This window comes from Pristiophorus japonicus, chromosome 1 (assembly GCF_044704955.1).
Source record: "Pristiophorus japonicus isolate sPriJap1 chromosome 1, sPriJap1.hap1, whole genome shotgun sequence".
In the NCBI taxonomy this organism is placed as follows: Eukaryota; Metazoa; Chordata; class Chondrichthyes; family Pristiophoridae; genus Pristiophorus; species Pristiophorus japonicus.
The window spans coordinates 501,233,861-501,252,025 of record NC_091977.1 but is presented as its reverse complement, the minus strand read 5'-3'; the positions used below and the strand labels follow the sequence as shown (position 1 = coordinate 501,252,025).

The 18,165-nt window shown below is 45.9% G+C and overlaps 1 protein-coding gene across 1 annotated transcript in view; it reads right to left on the bottom strand.

The window, feature by feature from the left end:
- The window catches only part of LOC139260322 (collagen alpha-1(IX) chain-like), a 194,166-nt gene that overhangs the window by 118,566 nt on the left and 57,435 nt on the right, over positions 1-18,165 (bottom strand). The window contains exons 8-11 of the mRNA XM_070876799.1: positions 12,891-13,034; positions 7,424-7,459; positions 2,493-2,564; positions 869-913 (exon numbers count right to left, since the gene is read on the bottom strand). Of these exons, the coding sequence (XP_070732900.1) occupies positions 869-913; positions 2,493-2,564; positions 7,424-7,459; positions 12,891-13,034 (297 nt within the window). The remainder of the gene's footprint in view (positions 1-868; positions 914-2,492; positions 2,565-7,423; positions 7,460-12,890; positions 13,035-18,165) is intronic.

Here is an 18,165-nt window from a genome sequence, read left to right as displayed (position 1 = left end):
CTTCTAATCCTTATCACTATAATCTTTAATGTTTATAATGGCTAGCTACATATTTGAACTGTGTGAAAAATATGTTAGCATTCAGATTTCCAACTCCTCTTCTGTGTCTTTTCTTGAGGCTATTCTCTGCCACCTATTCTCTGAAGCAAGCAATACACTGTTCTGCAGTGTCAATCTGTTGTTAATAACATGTCTCTGAATGAAGGCAGATAGCATTATGCTAGGCAGGATACTAAGACAAAGCTTTCCATAAGGCCCCCTATTCCCTTCTCAGTCCCTTATATCCCTCTATGAGAGCCTCTCATGACTGCCTTGTAACTGACAGTCACTGTGAATCAGTTGGTAACAGGTCTAAGGGCCATTTATTGTCCTTCAGTGGGATTTTATTGGGAATAGTGACTTAAGATTAACCTTTTCTGTGCCACGGAGTCCCTTATATCCCTCAGTAAGGGCCCTGCTCAGTACCTTACTTCTCCCTATAAGGGCACCTCTCATTCTCCACTCAGTACCTCGTACCCCTCTGAGTGCAGGAGTTGGACAGAAAATATCAAATAACAAGAACTTTGGCTGGTCGATCTAATTAGCATCTGATGTTCTTACCGATCATGGTTGTAGAACGGAATATGAAACTTAAGGAAGAAGGGACCATACTGCCAAGCAGCCATATTATGAATCCTATCCCTATAAATAAACCTTTGAAGGCAGACGTCTCTTTGTTGATTCCACAAATAAGATGAGTGCACGTTCTGGAGTCTGTATTCGAAAAGCACCATTGAATGCAGATTATACACATTCCCTTTGAACTTTAAATAGCAGCAAGAATAAAAGCACATTCACAAATGCAGATCGTCTGCATTTTATCACTTACCACTCGACCTTCAGGACCCATTGGTCCTATTGGGCCTGGTCGTCCCTAGTCAAAATAAAGACAGCAACGATTAATGATTAAGAATTAACACTAAATCCTCTGAAAACATAAATTAAATCAAGCTAAATGTTCAAAGCCCACAGGACAATTGAAAGGTTGCGTTTAAAAGCCTGAAATTTGTAAGACAGAGAGGCATAAGTTTGATGTCTTAGGGAAGAATGGGTTAAAGTAGTGCAACGAGTTTTAATTTCAATTCAGTGAAAGGTAGAAGGAGGAAGAACAGCGTGTAGGACAGAGTCGAAGGAACAAGACAGAAAAGCTTTGATCAGTATTAACCATAAAGGAATTGAGAAAACAAAGACAAAAACATTTGAAAAGAGAAAGGAATTGGGGGACGAGAGATGAGAATGGCATTGACGAATAGATGAAAAGTTTTTGACTGCATGTGAGAGGAGCCTGGAGAGTACGCAGAGATGGGAACACTCGTCAAGTCTTGTTTGAACCTAACCTTTCTCGAGAGTTAAATGTTAATGAGGGAAAAGAAGTGTTTTCAGAACAAAAACAAGTATGTTGAGAGCTGTCTAATCACTGGAAGAGATGTGAGTTCCATTTGAGGTCAGAGGAGATTCTGAGATCAAGAATATCATTGGATAAAGAAGGATTTAAGGTGTCAAGGGAATAATGGTGACATCTACTGTTCAGATTGTTAAGACTCATGAAGAAACTGTGGGGGTAACATGAATGAAATCCATCTTCTCAATATGAAAGAAACTCAGAAACTGGGGGGGTGAAATTGCCCTGCGCTCCGATTGGGGGCGGAAACCAGCTGGGGGCGGGACTTTCTGTGCCCGCCGCAGAAGTCCCACCCCCGCCGCTGAATTGGGCTTACCACTCCTCAAAGGAAGCGGAGCGCAATCTTGCGCCCTCCATTTCCTTTAGGGGTGGTTCCTGGGGCGGTACCAGGACGGGGAGAGATGCGCCAGTCGGATGCTCCACATAGTGCAGACACGCTTCAATGCCATTCCCCTTCGCTTACAGGGGAGGGCCGCTGCACACTCTCCAAGGCCTCTGATGGCCTCCACTAGGCCACCAGGGCAGCGCGGAACTGGGCCTGCAGCCCGACACCCAAAACAGAGTGTCGGGCTGCATGATGGTGGTCTGGACCACGTCAGGGCCACCATACTGGTGCCGACCTGAGAGCTGGCACCCTCCACTTTAATTCCCGCCCCGAGAGTGGATGTCGGCTAGCTTCGCCACCCATAAGGCTGGCGTTGACATCCGCTCGCACCAGCCTTGCGGCCCAAGGGGCAATTCACACCGCAGGATGGTAAGGGGTCAGCACTGGGGCAGTGAGGGGGTCGGCGTGCATGGCGATGATGTCATCGTCAGTTGTACGGCGGCTCGAGGCGCAGTGCTGCCATGGCAGTGTCTCCGCAAACTCCCAGGAAATTTCCCGGGAACTAGTAACGCCATCCCACCACACCCCCCGTCCCCACCAACACCAACCACCGCCACCTCCCCGCCCCCCCCCCCCCCCCGGGCCTCTAAAAAAGGGGAAATTTAGCCCCCTAGGTCTATAAGTACCCTAACAATGAGGTATCTGGGAATGACCTGTAGTACTTACATTCATTCCTGGAAGGCCAGGCTTTCCCGGTAGTCCTGAGAATCCAACTTCACCACGCTCCCCTTTCTGACCCTGCATTGGAACAAAATTGACGTGTTGCTTAATTGGGCCGTTGCTGTTAGCTGAACTTCACTAAGAATATCCACAGGCTGTGTATCTTACTGGTAACAGAGTTATTGGTGTCGTTTCAAACTGCGACCTATGGGTTTCAGATGATAATATTTCAAACAAGAGAAAAGAATAAGCATTTCAAATTGAGAAAAAAGGGAGACCTGAGGCTTGAGTGGGGACAATGAATCATTGATTTGTTTTAAGGATGTCTCAACCAAAATGGCATTGTATATTATTTATTAAAAGTCTTGCACTTGCACGTATTTCTTGTTACGCACCTCTTCCTTTTGCTTCGCACACTGTGAGCAAGACTACAGGAGATTCATTGGTATAAAAAGAAAACATTGCAGCGAATGTTTTACGTTCTGCTGTTTAAAATGTCTGCGTCATTCTCTGATAATTAACAGGAGCAACAAGAAGCTGCTATAAAACTGGATGCCCCAGCGAGTCACTACGCATTTTTATTTACTCGCTATTATGTCCTTTCTTGTATTACAAAGAGCCAATGTTTCCCCCCCCTCCCCCCGCGCACCGTGAAATATTGCGGAGAAACTCTTGCTGCAGCCGCTCAGTGCCACCAGCAGCTTTTTAAAAGGGCAATAACGGACTGGAAATCAGGGGGCCGAAATCGCCCACCGCCGAAAATGGGGCGCACCTACACTGTTTCAGTTGTTTTTACCGGCGCGGTGGATGTGATGGCCTCTTGAGCGAAATTCCATTCTTTGGCTTTTTTTCCAGCGGTCCGGAAGTCGGTCATGATGGGGGCGGAGGTGTTTCAGTGAGCGACGGTTCGCAGTCTAGAGAGGCGGATGTTGGGGGGGGCGGATGGAGTGTCCGCCTCTGCCACTCATCAGCGTAGCACGGATGACGTCATCACGGTGCCGCGTCACCACGTCTCTCCCCTTCACTTAAAGGGGAGGGCTGCTGCGATTCTTTAGGTTAAGTCAACTGGGCCACCAGGGAGGGTTTTGGTCAAGAGTGGGTGCTAGGCTGAACCTGCGGGGCAGAATTGCTGGCCCGACACGGCAGTCGGCCGAAAAAAAAAAGATAGCGGCCGCGGCAGTAGGTCCTCCACTTTAACGTTAGCCGCAACGCCATTTTGCATCACTCCAAGCATTGGCAGAAAAAGCTGGTAGTGGCACCGAGCAGCTACAGCAAGATTTTCTAGATAGCATTTTGTGATCAGGGAGGAACATCAGCGGTGCAGGCTCTTATGACACACTTAGGACGGATCGGCAGCAGTGGAGCGGTAGAGGGGGGAGTGGACACCACAGGAGTGGAATTTTCAAAATGGCGGCCATTTCACGAAAAATCGGCGGCCATCTCACTCCGCAGCGTGGCTGACGATTTCTGACAGTAACAGGACTTAAGGGAAGGGGCAATTTCAGGCTGAAGAAGAACTAAACGGCACAAAACATTTAAGTCAATAATGATTTTGCCATGTAATTTAATTCACTTAACTCTTCTATTCTTTTATCTGTTTTAGCCGTTGTATCAAGTTTGGCAAGGAGTTCAGAAAGGAATGCAAACTGTACCAACTATGACAACAACAACTTGCATTTATTCAGTGCCTTTAATGTAGTAAAACCTGCCAAGGCACTTTACATGAGCGTTATCAAACAAAATTTGCCACCAAGCCACATAACGAGCTAGTAGGGCACATGACCAAGCTTGGTCAAAGAGGTAGGTTTTAAGGAGCATCTTAAAGGAGGAAAGAGGGGTAGAGAGATGGAGATTGCAATTACAGTACTGGAAAAGCAATCACAATTGTTACGGATATCGGAACATGTATTTATGTCATTTACTTTCATTACTATACAGGTGCAGCGTCAAAAATCCGGAGTTCCGGAATCCAGAATGTTCCGCAATCCGGACTTCGGACCTATCGGTGTCAGGGTCGTCTGGAATCCGTAAAATGTTCCGGAATCCAGAACTGTCAACGCTGCCAACCTCAGGCCTTGCCTCGCTGCCCTTCATCCCGCTCGCTGTCATTACCCTTACCTCGGGGCTTCCTCGCTGGCTCGACCGAACACCTCCACCACAGCGGGGCCCGTCCGAACACCTCCACCACAGCGGGGCCCGTCCGAACACCTCCTCCACAGCGGGGCTCACCCGAATACCTCCTCCACAGCGGGGCCCGCCCGAACACCTCCTCCACAGCGGGGCCCGTCCGAACACCTCCTCCACAGCGGGGCCCGTCCGAACACCTCCTCCACAGCGGGGCCCATCCGAACACCTCCTCCACAGCGGGGCCCGTCCGAACACCTCCTCCACAGCGGGGCCCGTCCGAACACCTCCTCCACAGCGGGGCCCGTCCGAACACCTCCTCCACAGCTGTGCTCGCCCGAACACCTCCTCCACAGCAGGGCCTGCCCGAACACCTCCTCCACAGCAGGGCCTGCCCGAACACCTCCTCCACAGCGGGGTCCACCCGAACACCTCCTCCACAGCAGGGCCTGCCCGAACACCTCCTCCACAGCAGGGCCTGCCCGAACAGCTCCACCACAGCGGGGCCCGTCCGAACACCTCCTCCACAGCGGGCCCACCTGAGCACCTCCTCCACAGCGGGCCCGCCCGAACACCTCCACCACAGCAGGGCCCGTCCGAACACCTCCTCCACAGCGGGCCCGTCCGAACACCTCCTCTTTCTGATGTTCCAAAATCCGGAAATATCCGAACCTGGGCTCGGGTGTTTCTGGATTCGTGATGTCAGAAAGACAATCGAATGTCCGGAATCCGGAACAGCCTCGGTCCTGAGGGTTCCGGATTCTCGACACTACACCTGTATACACATTACAGGGCAGCACGACAAATCTTTAAAAACAAAAGGACCTTTAAATAACAGATTAATCACATCTAGCAATATCCCACAGTATTTGACAGTTAATCTTTTTTTTAAGAACAGTTCGTCAATTATGCGTGTCCTTTAGCCAGTGACACTGGATGAACTGTGTGCTCCAGTTAATAGAATGCTAACAAAGCTTGAGTTTTAGCACTTGATGAGGTTTCTAAACCTAAACATAAGCGCTAGTTACACTGATAGACAAAAAGTCTTGCACCCTAGCATCTGATGATGTGAACAAACCATGAAATGTCAGTGAACTGGTTACTAGGCAATTTTCATACCTCGGCAGAAACGCTTGTATAAAGAGCTGAATATATTGATTGGCAAAAAGGGCATGACACATCAGCACAAGGAATAAATCCAGAATTTTGCAATTCATTTAAATATTTTATTCATTGAACAGCTATTAATTTAACAGGAACAGCTATTGTTGGAAAATGAAGAAAAAGGGATTTGTGCATGGACATTTTATTCTCTCACATTTAAGTGTGCCTTGACTGTGATAGAATGCAGAGTTGGCATGAATATCTCTGGAAATCACTGTCACCAAAGAATGAAAAAAGGACTTCAACATGGGACATAATAATGTAAGGACCAACTCGAGGATTCAGTGATACTGATTTTCTGCCTGAAGTGACAGGGAATATGGGTGTGCATATTCACGTGAGTATCAAAGATCATGCAAAGGAATACACCATCTGACATATTTCCTTTCATTTGCACCCCAGCAGTGCTGCGTGCCAGAAATACCTGTGAATTCCTGGCATCTGGAGTTGCTTGGTGTTGAGCATTCTGTGAATCGATAAACTGAAGCAGATTTGGGACAAATTTTAAAGAAGTTCGAACACGTTATGGCCAGCCGCACAGGTATGCTACAGCCATTTTGAGACCACCTCACCCCCGCCCACCGCCCCCCTCAAGCTGGCTTCCCAACAAAGGTAGGAATCATGTCAATAATCAGACAATGATCATAACATCTGAAAGTCGGCCAGGGAACAAGACTAGCCATTACGGTGGGTGGATTTGCTGGCTCACTGAAAACGTGTTGGGATTCTACCAAAGTAGTAAATCCCACACCTGCTGTCTAACCCACAGAGCAACATGAGAGTGAACTTTCCAAGATTCCATTCCATTCCACTGGTGGGCCAATTAGAGAATCAGGCGTGATGATCAGTGTGGCAAACTTGTGGAGCTGATTTTCCAGCCAATAAAAGTAATCACAATGTAGACCATAACAAGCTGTTTCACCATGTCCAGAACAGTAGAAGCAGATGACAAGATGACAGGCTTGAAAGGGACGGGTGGGGGGGGGGGTGACTTCAAAACGAATCTGCAGAAATATCTGTGAGTAAGTCATCAATCTATGGAGCAGGATCAGTAGGGAGATGGTGGAAGCAATTAGTATTGATAAATTCAAATGCAAATTAGCTAAAGTTCTATCAGAAAATAACATTTTAGGATACAGTAATTTGAGACATGACATGTGGTGAGTGTAGCATGATTGGAAGGAACAGGTAACTTTGGAACTGTGGTTCCCAAAACTCTCCACCACTGGGGCTTTCCTCTCCTCATGTCTGGGTCTGTTGCAGACTAATTGATATCAAATCAGGAGCATCCAAATTAGGCATGAACTGTCCAATCAGAACTCGCGTCAAGCAAAATGGAAGGAGGCATGAAGTCTTGCGAAATTCACCCACAAAACTCTGTGACACTGTAATGGTCACGTGACATCCAAGGAGGAAGATACTAATATATTGAATCTTTGTTGCAATTATTTTGTATGTTTTTAGGGGAGATGTTTACAGCAGCCAGGATAGTATACCTGCATCAATGGCTTCACATGGTAGCTCCTTCTAAATTGGGATCAGCTTTTGCAGAATTTTGCAAACTTTCACTAATTATGTCCTTACACTTTACACAAAGCTTCAGATGGTTGCTTCTAACTTAATGACACTTGAAAACAAATAGTACTTACCGGAAGGCCTGTCCGACCAGGAGCACCTGCTCCACCCTGCAAAAAGTAAATTAAACATGATCATTTTTACAATTATTGAACTATATTAAACTACTATTTAATTATGGTTGGAATTATCTTTGTACCCAAATGAAGGATGTTAGTCATAGAGAGTAGAACACTTTAATCAAATCTGTCACCTAGTAGCAGCACCAAGCATTCCTCACAGGTATAGCATGGCCCAGAGCAAGTTCCCTTTGCTCTATCTCGATAAATAATCCTGAGCGCCGAACATAGACACATAGAAAATAGGTGCAGGAGTAGGCCATTCGGCCCTTCGAGCCTGCACCGCTATTCAATGAGTTCATGGCTGAACATGCAACTTCAGTACCCCATTCCTGCTTTCTCGCCATACCCCTTGATCCCTCGAGTAGTAAGGACTACATCTAACGCCTTTTTGAATATATTTAGTGAATTGGCCTCAACAACTTTCTGTGGTAGAGAATTCCACAGGTTCACCACTCTCTGGGTGAAGAGGTTCCTCCTCATCTCGGTCCTAAATGGCTTACCCCTTATCCTTAGACTGTGTCCCCTGGTTCTGGACTTCCCCAAGATCGGGAACATTCTTCCTGCATCCAACCTGTCCAATCCCGTCAGAATTTTATGTTTCTATGAGATCCCCTCTTATTCTTCTACATTCCAGTGAATATAAGCCTAGTCGATCCAGTCTTTCTTCATATCTCAGTCCTGCCATCCAGGAATCAATTCGCTGCACACCCTCAATAGCAAGATTGTCCTTCCTCAGATTAGGAGACCAAAACTGTACACAATATTCAAGGTGGGGCCTCACCAAGGCTGTGTACAACTGCAGTGAGACTTCCCTGCTCCTATACTCAAATCCTGTCGCTATGAAGGCCAACATGCCATTTGCCTTCTTCACCGCCTGCTGTACCTACATGCCAACTTTCAATGACTGATGTACCATGACACCCAGGTCTCGTTGCACCTCCCCTTTTCCTAATCTGTCACGATTCATATAATATTCTGCCTTCCTGTTTTTTGCCACTGAAGTAGATAACCTCACACTTATCCACATAATAATGCATCTGACATGCATTTGCCCATTCACCTAACCTGTCCAAGTTCCCCTGCAGCCTCCTAACATCCTCCTCACAGCTCACACTGGCACCCAGCTTAGTGTCATCTGCAAACTTGGAGATATTACACTCAATTCCTTCAACTAAATCATTAATGTATATTGTAAATAGCTGGGGTCCCAGCACTGAACCTTGCGGTACCCCACTAGTTACTGCTTGCCATTTATTCCTACTCTTTGCTTCCTGTCTGCCAACCAGTTCTCTATCCACATCAATACATTACCCCCAATACCATGTGCTTTAATTTTGTACACTAATCTCTTGTGTGGGAGCTTGTCAAAAGCCTTTTGAAAGTCCAAATACACCACATCCACTGGTTCTCCCTTGTCCACTCTACTAGTTACATCCTCAACAAATTCTAGATTTGACAAGCATGATTTCCCTTTCATAAATCCATGCTGACTTGAACCGATCCTGTCACTGCCTTCCAAATGTGTTGCTATTATATCTTTAATAACTGATTCCAACATTTTCCCCACTACCGATATCAGGCTAACCGGTCTATAATTCCCTCTCCCTCCTTTTTTAAAAATTGGGGTTAGATTAGCTACCCTCCAATCCATAGGAACTGATCCAGGGTCGATAGAATGTTGGAAAATGACCACCAATGCATCCACTATTTCTAGGGCCATTTCCTTAAGAACTGGGATGCAGACTATCAGCCCCTGGGGATTTATTGGCCTTCAATCCCATCAATTTCCCTAACACAATTTCCTGACTAATAAGGATTTCGTTCAGTTCCTCCTTCTCGCTAGACCCTCAGTCCCCAATAATTCCGGAATGTTATTTGTGTCTTCCTTAGTGAAGACAGAACCAAAGTATTTGTTCAATTGGTCTGCCATTTCTTTGTTCCCCATTATAAATTCACCTGATTCTGACTGCAAGGGACCTACATTTGTCTTCACTAAACTTTTTATCTTCACATATCTATAGAAGCTTTTGCAGTCAGTTTTTATGTTCCCTGCAAGCTTACTCTCATACTCATACTCTATTTTCCCCCTCCTAATTAAACCCATTGTGCTCTTCTGCTGAATTCTAAATTTCTCCCAGTCCTCAGGTTTGCTCCTTTTTCTGGCCAATTTATATGCCTCTTCCTTGGATTTAACACTATCCCTAATTTCCCTTGATAGCCACGGTTGAGCCACCTTCCCTGTTTTATTTTCACACCAGACAGGGATGTACGATTGTTGAAGTTCAGCCATGTGATCCTTAAATGTCTGCCATTGCCTATTTACTGTCAATCCTTTAAGTATCATTCGCCAGTCTATCCTAGCAAATTCACGTCTCGTACCATCAAAGTTACCTTTCTTTAAGTTCAGAACCCTAGTCTTTGAATTAACTGTGTCACTCTCCATCTTAATGAAGAATTCTACCATATTATGGTCACTTTTCCCCAAGGGGCTTCGCACAACAAGACTGCTAATTAATCCTCTCTCAGTACACGACACCCAGTCTAGGATGGCCTGCTCTCTAGTTGGTTCTCTGACATATTGGTCCAGAAAACCATCCCTTATACACTCCAAGAAATCCTCCTCCACCGTATTGCTACCAGTTAGGTTAGCCCAATCTATACGTAGATTAAATTCACCCATGATTAATGCTGTACGTTTATTGTATGCATCCTTAATTTCCTTAATTTGATGCCATCCCCAACCTCACTACTACTGTTTGGTGGTCAGTACACAACTCCCACTAGCATTTTCTGCCCTTTTGTGTTCCACAGCTCTACCCATACAGATTCCACATCATCCAAGCTAATGTCCTTCCTTACTATTGCATTATTCCTTACTAATCCCAATTACATCATATCCGCTAACAGCTATCTGCGCAGTTAATTCAGCCACCTTATTACGAATGCTCCTCGCATTGAGACACAGAGTCTTCAGGCTTGTTTTTTTAACATTCTTTGTTCTTTTCGAATTATGTTGTAATGTGGCCCTTTTTGATTTTTGCCCTTGATTTCTCTGCCCTCCACTTTTCCTTAGTTCCTTTCTACCTTTTGCTTCTGCTCCCATTTTACTTCCCTCTACTACCGTCCAGTTTGTACTGGTCCCACCTCCCCCAGAACTGGTTCCAATATCCCAGGAATTTGAATCCCTCGCTCTTGCACCATTCCTCAAGCCACGTATTCATCTTAACAATACTGCTATTTCTACTCTGACTAGCACGTGGCACTGGTAACAATCCTGAGATTACTACCTTTGAGGTGCTACTTTTTACTTTAACTCCTAACTCCCGAAGTCCAGCTTGTAGGACCTCATCCCGTTTTTTACCTATATCGTTGGTACCTATATATACGACAACTGGCTGATCACCCTCCCCCTCCAGAATGCCCTGCAGCCGCTTTGTGACATCCTTGACCCTTGTACCAAGGAGGCAACATACCATCCTGGAGTCTCGATTGCGGTCGCAGAGATGCCCATCTATTCCCCTTACAATAGAATTCCCTACCACTATAGCTCTCCCACTCTTTTTCTTGCCCTCCTGTGCAGCAGAGCCATCCATGGTGCCATGAACAGCATAGCCTATTGTGCCAGTGCAAGATTGAATTGATAATTTTTTCTTGAATTCCCTCAGGGGTAGGGGGGAATTTTCGCAGAATATGATCATCTTTGATGCTCTTCTGAAATTTGCTTTCCTGTTCCTACTAAGTTCCACATTCATCCTCGTTCCGACATTCTCATCGTGCTGAAATTGAGAGGTGTCAAAATTCTCCTACTCACTTTTCCACAGCACCTCCAAACTGTGGAACTTTTTACTAGCCTCCGTCTTTCCTTTCTCCTACTACCTTTATGGTTTTAAAGCCCAAGATTGATATAACAATATTGTTGTTTTCTGATTTCCCCTACGATTTACCATTTTTGCTGTTCTGCTAATGGGCCTTGGCCTTTCAGCTTGGTTTTCCCAATCAAAAGAAAATTGTGCATGGAAGGAACCTGGAGTATTGTGTGCAGTTTTGGTCGCCTTACCTAAGAAAGGATATACTTACCATAGAGGGAGTGCAGCGAAGGTTCACCAGACTGGTTCCTGGGATGGCAGGACTGTTGTATGAGGAGAGATTGGGTCGACTAGGCCTGTATTCACTAGAGTTTAGAAGAATGAGAGGGGATCTAATTGAAACGTATACAATTCTGACTGGGTTGGATAAACTGGATGTGGGGAGGATGTTTTCCATGGCTGGGAAGTCTAGAATAAGACGTCACAGTCTCAGGATACGGGGTAGGAAATTTAGGACCGAGATGAGGAGAAATTCTTTCACTCAGAGGGTGGTGAACCTGTGGAATTCTCTACCACAGAAGGCTGTGGAGGCCAACTCACTGAATATAGTTAAGAGGGAAATAGATAGATTTCTAGAATCAAAAGGCATCAAGGCGTATGGGGAAAAAGCCGGAATATGGTGTTGAGATAGAGGATCAGCCATGATCATATTGAATGGCAGTGCAGACTCGAAGGGCCAAATGGCCTCCTACTGCTCCAATTTTCTATGTTTCTACGTTTCTATGAACATGTTCAATGGGCCCAAATAGCCTATTCTCATTCAATACTTTGTTAAGTTCCTATCTAGGCTCAGATAGTAGATTCATCCTAGTGTTAAGCATATCCTAATACTCTGTTTATACTCAGAACCACAATAATTTGCAATCCTTCCAGAACAAGAGGGCATAATCTTAACATTTAGGCCACTTAGGAGTGCAATCATGAAGCACTTCATTACACAAAAGGTGGGGGAAATCTGGAACTCGCTCCCCTTGTGGATGCTGCGTCAATTGAAATTTTTAGACTGAGATCAATAGATTTTTGTTACGTGAGGATATCAAGGGATATGGAACAAAGGCGGGTAAATGGAGTTGAGGTACAGATCAGTCATTATCTAATTGAATGGCAGAACAGGCCAAAGGAGTTCAATTGCCTACTCCTGTCCCTATGTTCTTATGTTCACAGGTGCGCAACGAGGCCTGTCCTTGGCCAAGGCATGAACAGGAACTGTAAGCTGCATTCTCAAAGCATAATTTGAAATTTCCCCTTGTTTTTAATGCAGTTTGGTGATTTGATCAGGCCCTTTTATATTTGCTATCGTAGAATCTGCACTTTCGCAGCCAGATCTATAGCAAAGCCAGGTGGTTGAAGATTTTACAGTGACTTGGTACCAGAGGAACTAAGTTCCATCTATTTATATTGAGCTCACCAAAGCACATGTGCAAACAAAATGCATCAGTTTCATCCTAAACCAATTTAGTTGCGTTGCCAAGAAAAACTTGGACAGCCTCTCTGATTCTAGCCTTGAAGAAATCAGGCTGTTATTTTGGAATTATAAAACTTTAAAGACTTACATCAAGTCCAGCTCTTCCATCCAGGCCAGATGATCCTGGAAGCCCTGGAGATCCTGAAGGACCTGGCAAACCTGGTGGACCTGGTACACCCGGTGGACCTGGCTTTCCATAGTCAGGTCTTGGACCTCTGAATCCAAAATCAGGCTAAATGAAAGGAAGAACATCAGTGCGAATTAGTAAACTCCCACGCTTTTTTGAGGAAGGTTTCTTTAAACTCTACCACAGCAAGTGTGCCACAATTGTGCAAAAAGGCCTGTGCTTGGCCTATATTTGGGGAAATGGTGAAGTTGAACTTGAAGAAATGGTAAAATGTCCTCACTTCCCCAATTAGGTCAGTGTCTATTCCATGAGGGTCTTTGAGCTTTCCTTCAGAATTTTGACACTAATCTCCTTAAAGGCACGTGAGGCATGCAATGTTTAAATCACCAGCTCTCATTACATCAAACAACAACATAAATCTTGAGCAGAATCCTTCTGAAGTTTGAGATGATAAAAATGGAAAGTTTGGTGAATTGTAGTGGCTTCATTTTATTCATCTGTTGCTCAAAGCCCAGGTTCAACTGCATTCCAGTTGAAACAACCAAAATTTCACTGATCATTTTTTTTCTAAACTAACTATAGATCATCAAATTTTCCCCTAAACTCTGCGAGGACTGAATAAGTATGAGGCGAGGATAATAAATTAAGCGTTACTTTTAAATTTCCTTCAGGATGGAACAATTTTATTTTTTCTTAAAAGTTTATTAGTAACTTTTCTGTTCATATATCCCTGCAGAAAAGACATGCTCCACACCCTCGAGTCCCCACACACTATAGGGAAGGAACTGATCAAAGTTGGTTCCCCAAACGGAAAAGAAAATCAAGGGAAGATTCCCTCTATAAAATTGTTATGCGGTTCCTAGCACGCGTATACAGAGCAACATTGGGAAGGTGCCCAGGGATAGATTGGTTGCCTGTCTCCTTGAATGGAGATGGTGTAGGATACAGGGAAACTTTTACAGTTTCAGTCCGATACCAAACTGGAGAAAGCTTCACAACCGAATACACATAGGGGTGAAATTGGTCTTCGGAGGTAGCTCAAAATGGGCGATAGTAAATCAATAGTTTATTTTACACCTGCCCGATATTCTTCCCATTGATGTCAGTAAATTGGACGCGGTGTAAAATGGGCTACTGATTCATTATCACCCGCTTTGCTCTACCATCGAATATAAATTTCACCCCCATAGTGAACAAAGGAGTTCATTCCCTCATTATTCCCCGACTAACTTGTTTTTGAAGAAAAATTACATTAAAATAGAAGTATTTACATTTTTAACAGTGTAGTTCAATTTTTTAGCCCTTTTCCCCTTGATTTAAAAAAGTGCATATTTTTTTAGATATATATATATACAAATTGAGGACATAATGGATCACAAACGCTTCTTTTTCCTTTGGTGAAGGCTGAGATTTTCCACCTCAGCACTTCTGGCACCGGCTGAGAATGCTTATCAGGAAAATTCCGCACCCTGAACAGCTAATTCTATGTACATTAAAATTAATGGTCATAAAATCACAGGCTGGCAGTGAATCAGTCCCTGAAATGTGCTGCTGGTCTTTGCCAAGTAACAGCTAATTGGGAAGGAGCAGGAGTAGTGTTGGTGTCTGTGTCCATCCCCACTAATGGTTCAGCAGCTTCAGGGAACGAGGGAGAAGACGGCAGAAAAAAAATAGCTTACGGCTTCTCGGCAGAGTGTTATTAAATTGTGTCATTAAAAATTAAAGGGATTTTTTAAATCTTTGTCTAAAATTATTTTTTACTTTCTTTTGGAAAATAGGTGATTGTTAAACAAAACTTTGTACCCCTCATGAAATTTCTACTGGAAATATGTAAAATAGAAATTAAATTAACATTGTGCAGTCACTGGATACATTTCTTCAAACAGTTCCAGCCATTTCGTCCCAAATCTTTTACTCTACTCAGAGTGTACAGACAAGCGTGCAACTACTTAAAGAGACAGCACCTCACCTCTTGCTGGTCTTCTGCAGGATGTCAGCATTGTAAGTTGCATCACTTACACTAACTGCAAAACACCCACACAAGAGTTTGGGGTACGTTTTGTGTTGCACTGTATTTCTGTGTGAATACACATGTGAATGTCTGTGTATGCATATCTCATATACATGGATATCTATGTCAATATGTATGTCTGTATTCTGCTTGGCTGCATATTGATTTCATTGTATGTGTGCTTGTCTACGATGACCTGTACTTGGCTGAGTGATTATCTTGATGGATGAGAATATATAACTTGTGTCAGTGTGTTTTTTTATTCGTTTTCCTGGGATGTGGGTGGCCAGCATTTACTGCCCATCCCTAATTGCCCTCGAGAAATGGTGGTGAGCTGCCTTCTTGAACGGCTGCAGTCTGTGTGGGGAAGCTACTCCCACAGAGCTGTTAGGTAGGGATTTCCAGGATTTTGACCCAGCGACGATAAAGGAACGGCAATATATTTCCAAGTCAGGATGGTGCGTGACTTGAACGGGATCTTGGAGGTGGTGGTGTTCCCATGTCCCTGCTGCCCATCCTTCCAGGTGGTAGAGGTCACGGGTTTGGGAGGTACTGTCTATGGCTCTCTAACTCAATTGCCTGTCTCTATGAGTGTCTGTGTTTATGGGGGCAATTTTAAACCCTAATAACAGGTGGGTTGGGTCAGTTGAGATGTTAAAAATGTTTAAATCTCAAACCTGATTCCAATTTGCCTCCAACCCACTCACTTCCGGGTTTAACGGAGAAGGGGCAGAGGGAGGGTTGCCAGCCTGTTCCCAGGTGACAAGGTTGGCTCTTTAAATATTATTATGAGGCTGGGAGCCTCACATTTAACCTGCTTTACAGGTTTAACACTGGCTAGTCAGGTTTTCTGGGCCTCAGGAAACCAGACAGCTCAAGGGAGGCGAGGACGGCTTCGGGGAAAAAGTAAGTGCCTTTACAGCACTGCTGGTGGGCTAGGACGAGCAGGAGTACCTCCCCTGCTGCCCCCTTCCCCCCTGGCCCACCTCCCTCACTCCTGATCGGGGATCGTGCCCCCCAGGATGGGGGTCCGCACCCCCTGGGATTGAGGATCGGACCCCTCCCCCCCCCCCACGCCACACTCCCATTAGCAGCTGCAGGTCCCTTATCTGCAGCTGCTGCCTGCTACAGAGTGCTTCCTGACCAAAACTCCTCGCCACCGCCCATCGCCCCCCCCGCCCCCGTTTACCAAAACCACCCCTGTTAATATCGCTGCTTCTGTGTTTGTCTGTGCCTCTCTTTTGACCTGTTTATATCTGTGTCTCTATCTGCCTGTTATTATATTATTGGGAAAGATTGAACGCTGCCTTAGAACAGCCATAACCTGGAAGCTAAATAATATTTATGTAATATGTGTGTGCGTGTGGTGTGTGTGTGTACACATATTTATATACCCTTGACACAGGCATGCCCCCTGACAGGCCCTTCTGCTGGAGGGGTAGGAACACAGGTTTAGGCCTATGAGGTCTATGAGGAGTGTGTTGCGGGACTGGTCGATGGCCTCTGTGCCTTCTGTTTGCTGCTCTCCAACAGCAAGTGAGAAGGACACCTGGCTGAAGGAGGGAGAGAGCAGACACCAAGCCTCTCCCATGGCATTGCTGCAGGCAGTGGAAAGGAGGAGCAACATCCTTTTTCCTCCAGGGTCAGGAAGTCCTCCAGGCATCTGCTGAGCAGGCAATGGGAGGACATCGCTCAGGACATTGCCGCAGGCAGTGGACAGAGGGGATGGGGGAAGGGAGAAGAGGGGGAATGAGGGGTGTAGAATGGGGGGAGGAATGGGGGAAGGAGGATGGGGAGGGGTGAGGGGGAATGCGGGGAGGAAGGAGGAGGGGGATGTGGGGGTGGGGAGGGGGGGTGGGAGGGGGGAGGGATGGGGATGGCGAGAGTGGTGAGGGGGAATGGGAAGTGGAGGGGAAGGGGCGGTGGGGGACTAGGAGGGGAAGGGATGGGGAAAGAGGTGGGGAGGGGGAATGATGGGGAGGGGTGAGGGGGAATGGGGGAAGAAGGGGGAGGGGAATGTGGGGATGGGGTGGGGGAGTGAGAAGGAGGAGGGATGGGTACGGCGAGAGGGGTGAGGGGTAAAGAGATGTGGGGGAAGGGCTGTGGGGGACAAGGAGGGGGAGGGATGGGGGAAGGGCAGGGGCTGCAGAGGAAGGGGAGGAGGCTGATGGGGAGGGATGGGGAAGGGATGGGAAGGGCAGGGGGTGTGGGGGATGGGGAGGAGGCTGATGGGGAGGGATGGGGAAGGGGTGGGAGGAGGGGCCACCATTCAGTGTATGAAACTTCTCCCATTTTGTGCGAGGGAGGTTTTGTACGTTGTTTCTCTGTGCAGGGACTTTGCTGATTATTCAGTGTGAGGATCTCACACATTTGTGATGGGGAATCACGTCCATGATCAGATCAGCCATGATCTTATTGAATGGCGGAGTAGGCTCGAGGGGCCAAATGGCCGACTCCTGCTCCTATTTCTTATGTCCTTATGACATCAATGCCAGCAGCACTGCCCCAAGAACATGGCTGCAGTGCAGAAAAAGAATAAGGATCTAACTAGAGTTGTTAAGGTAAGAAGACTGATCTCACATTTTTTCATCACAGCTGCACCAACCACAGTCTTGTTAATTCCAACACTCACAGCAATCACAACACCGCCCTCCTTCACTCACTCAGCACTATTATCAGCTTCACTTACCCATCACTCACATCACACACACTGTCAACTATTTTACCATGACAGCCACATTCTCCAAACACCTCACAAGACTCTCAATTAACACGCTTTAATCTTTCTTGCAGGAGAAGGTCGTGCACAACAGCAGGCAACAGGAGGAGGAAGAGCATGTCAGCATAGCAGCTCCTCTCTGGAAGAGAACATCCTGGCAATAATGGGAAGGAGCAGAGAGGTCCTGGCCACTGGCAATGCTGGATGAGACTTCACATAGGGTTTTATTTATACCTAATCGTCTTTGTCTCTTTTCACTTTTCCCTCACCCCAAACACTCTGCAGGAAAAGCTGTGTATGCTTTCAACACACACTTCTTTCTCCCTGCTGTCCTCACACCACAAAATAACCCTGCCCCCATTCTTTCATTTCAACTGCTGAGAATGTCAACACCCCTCAGCCAGTGGTGGAAGAGGAACGCCATGTTGCTGAAGATGCATCATCACTTAATCTGACTCTCGCAAGCACATTCTCAGATATTGATGCCACGCGGACTTTAGAGGCTA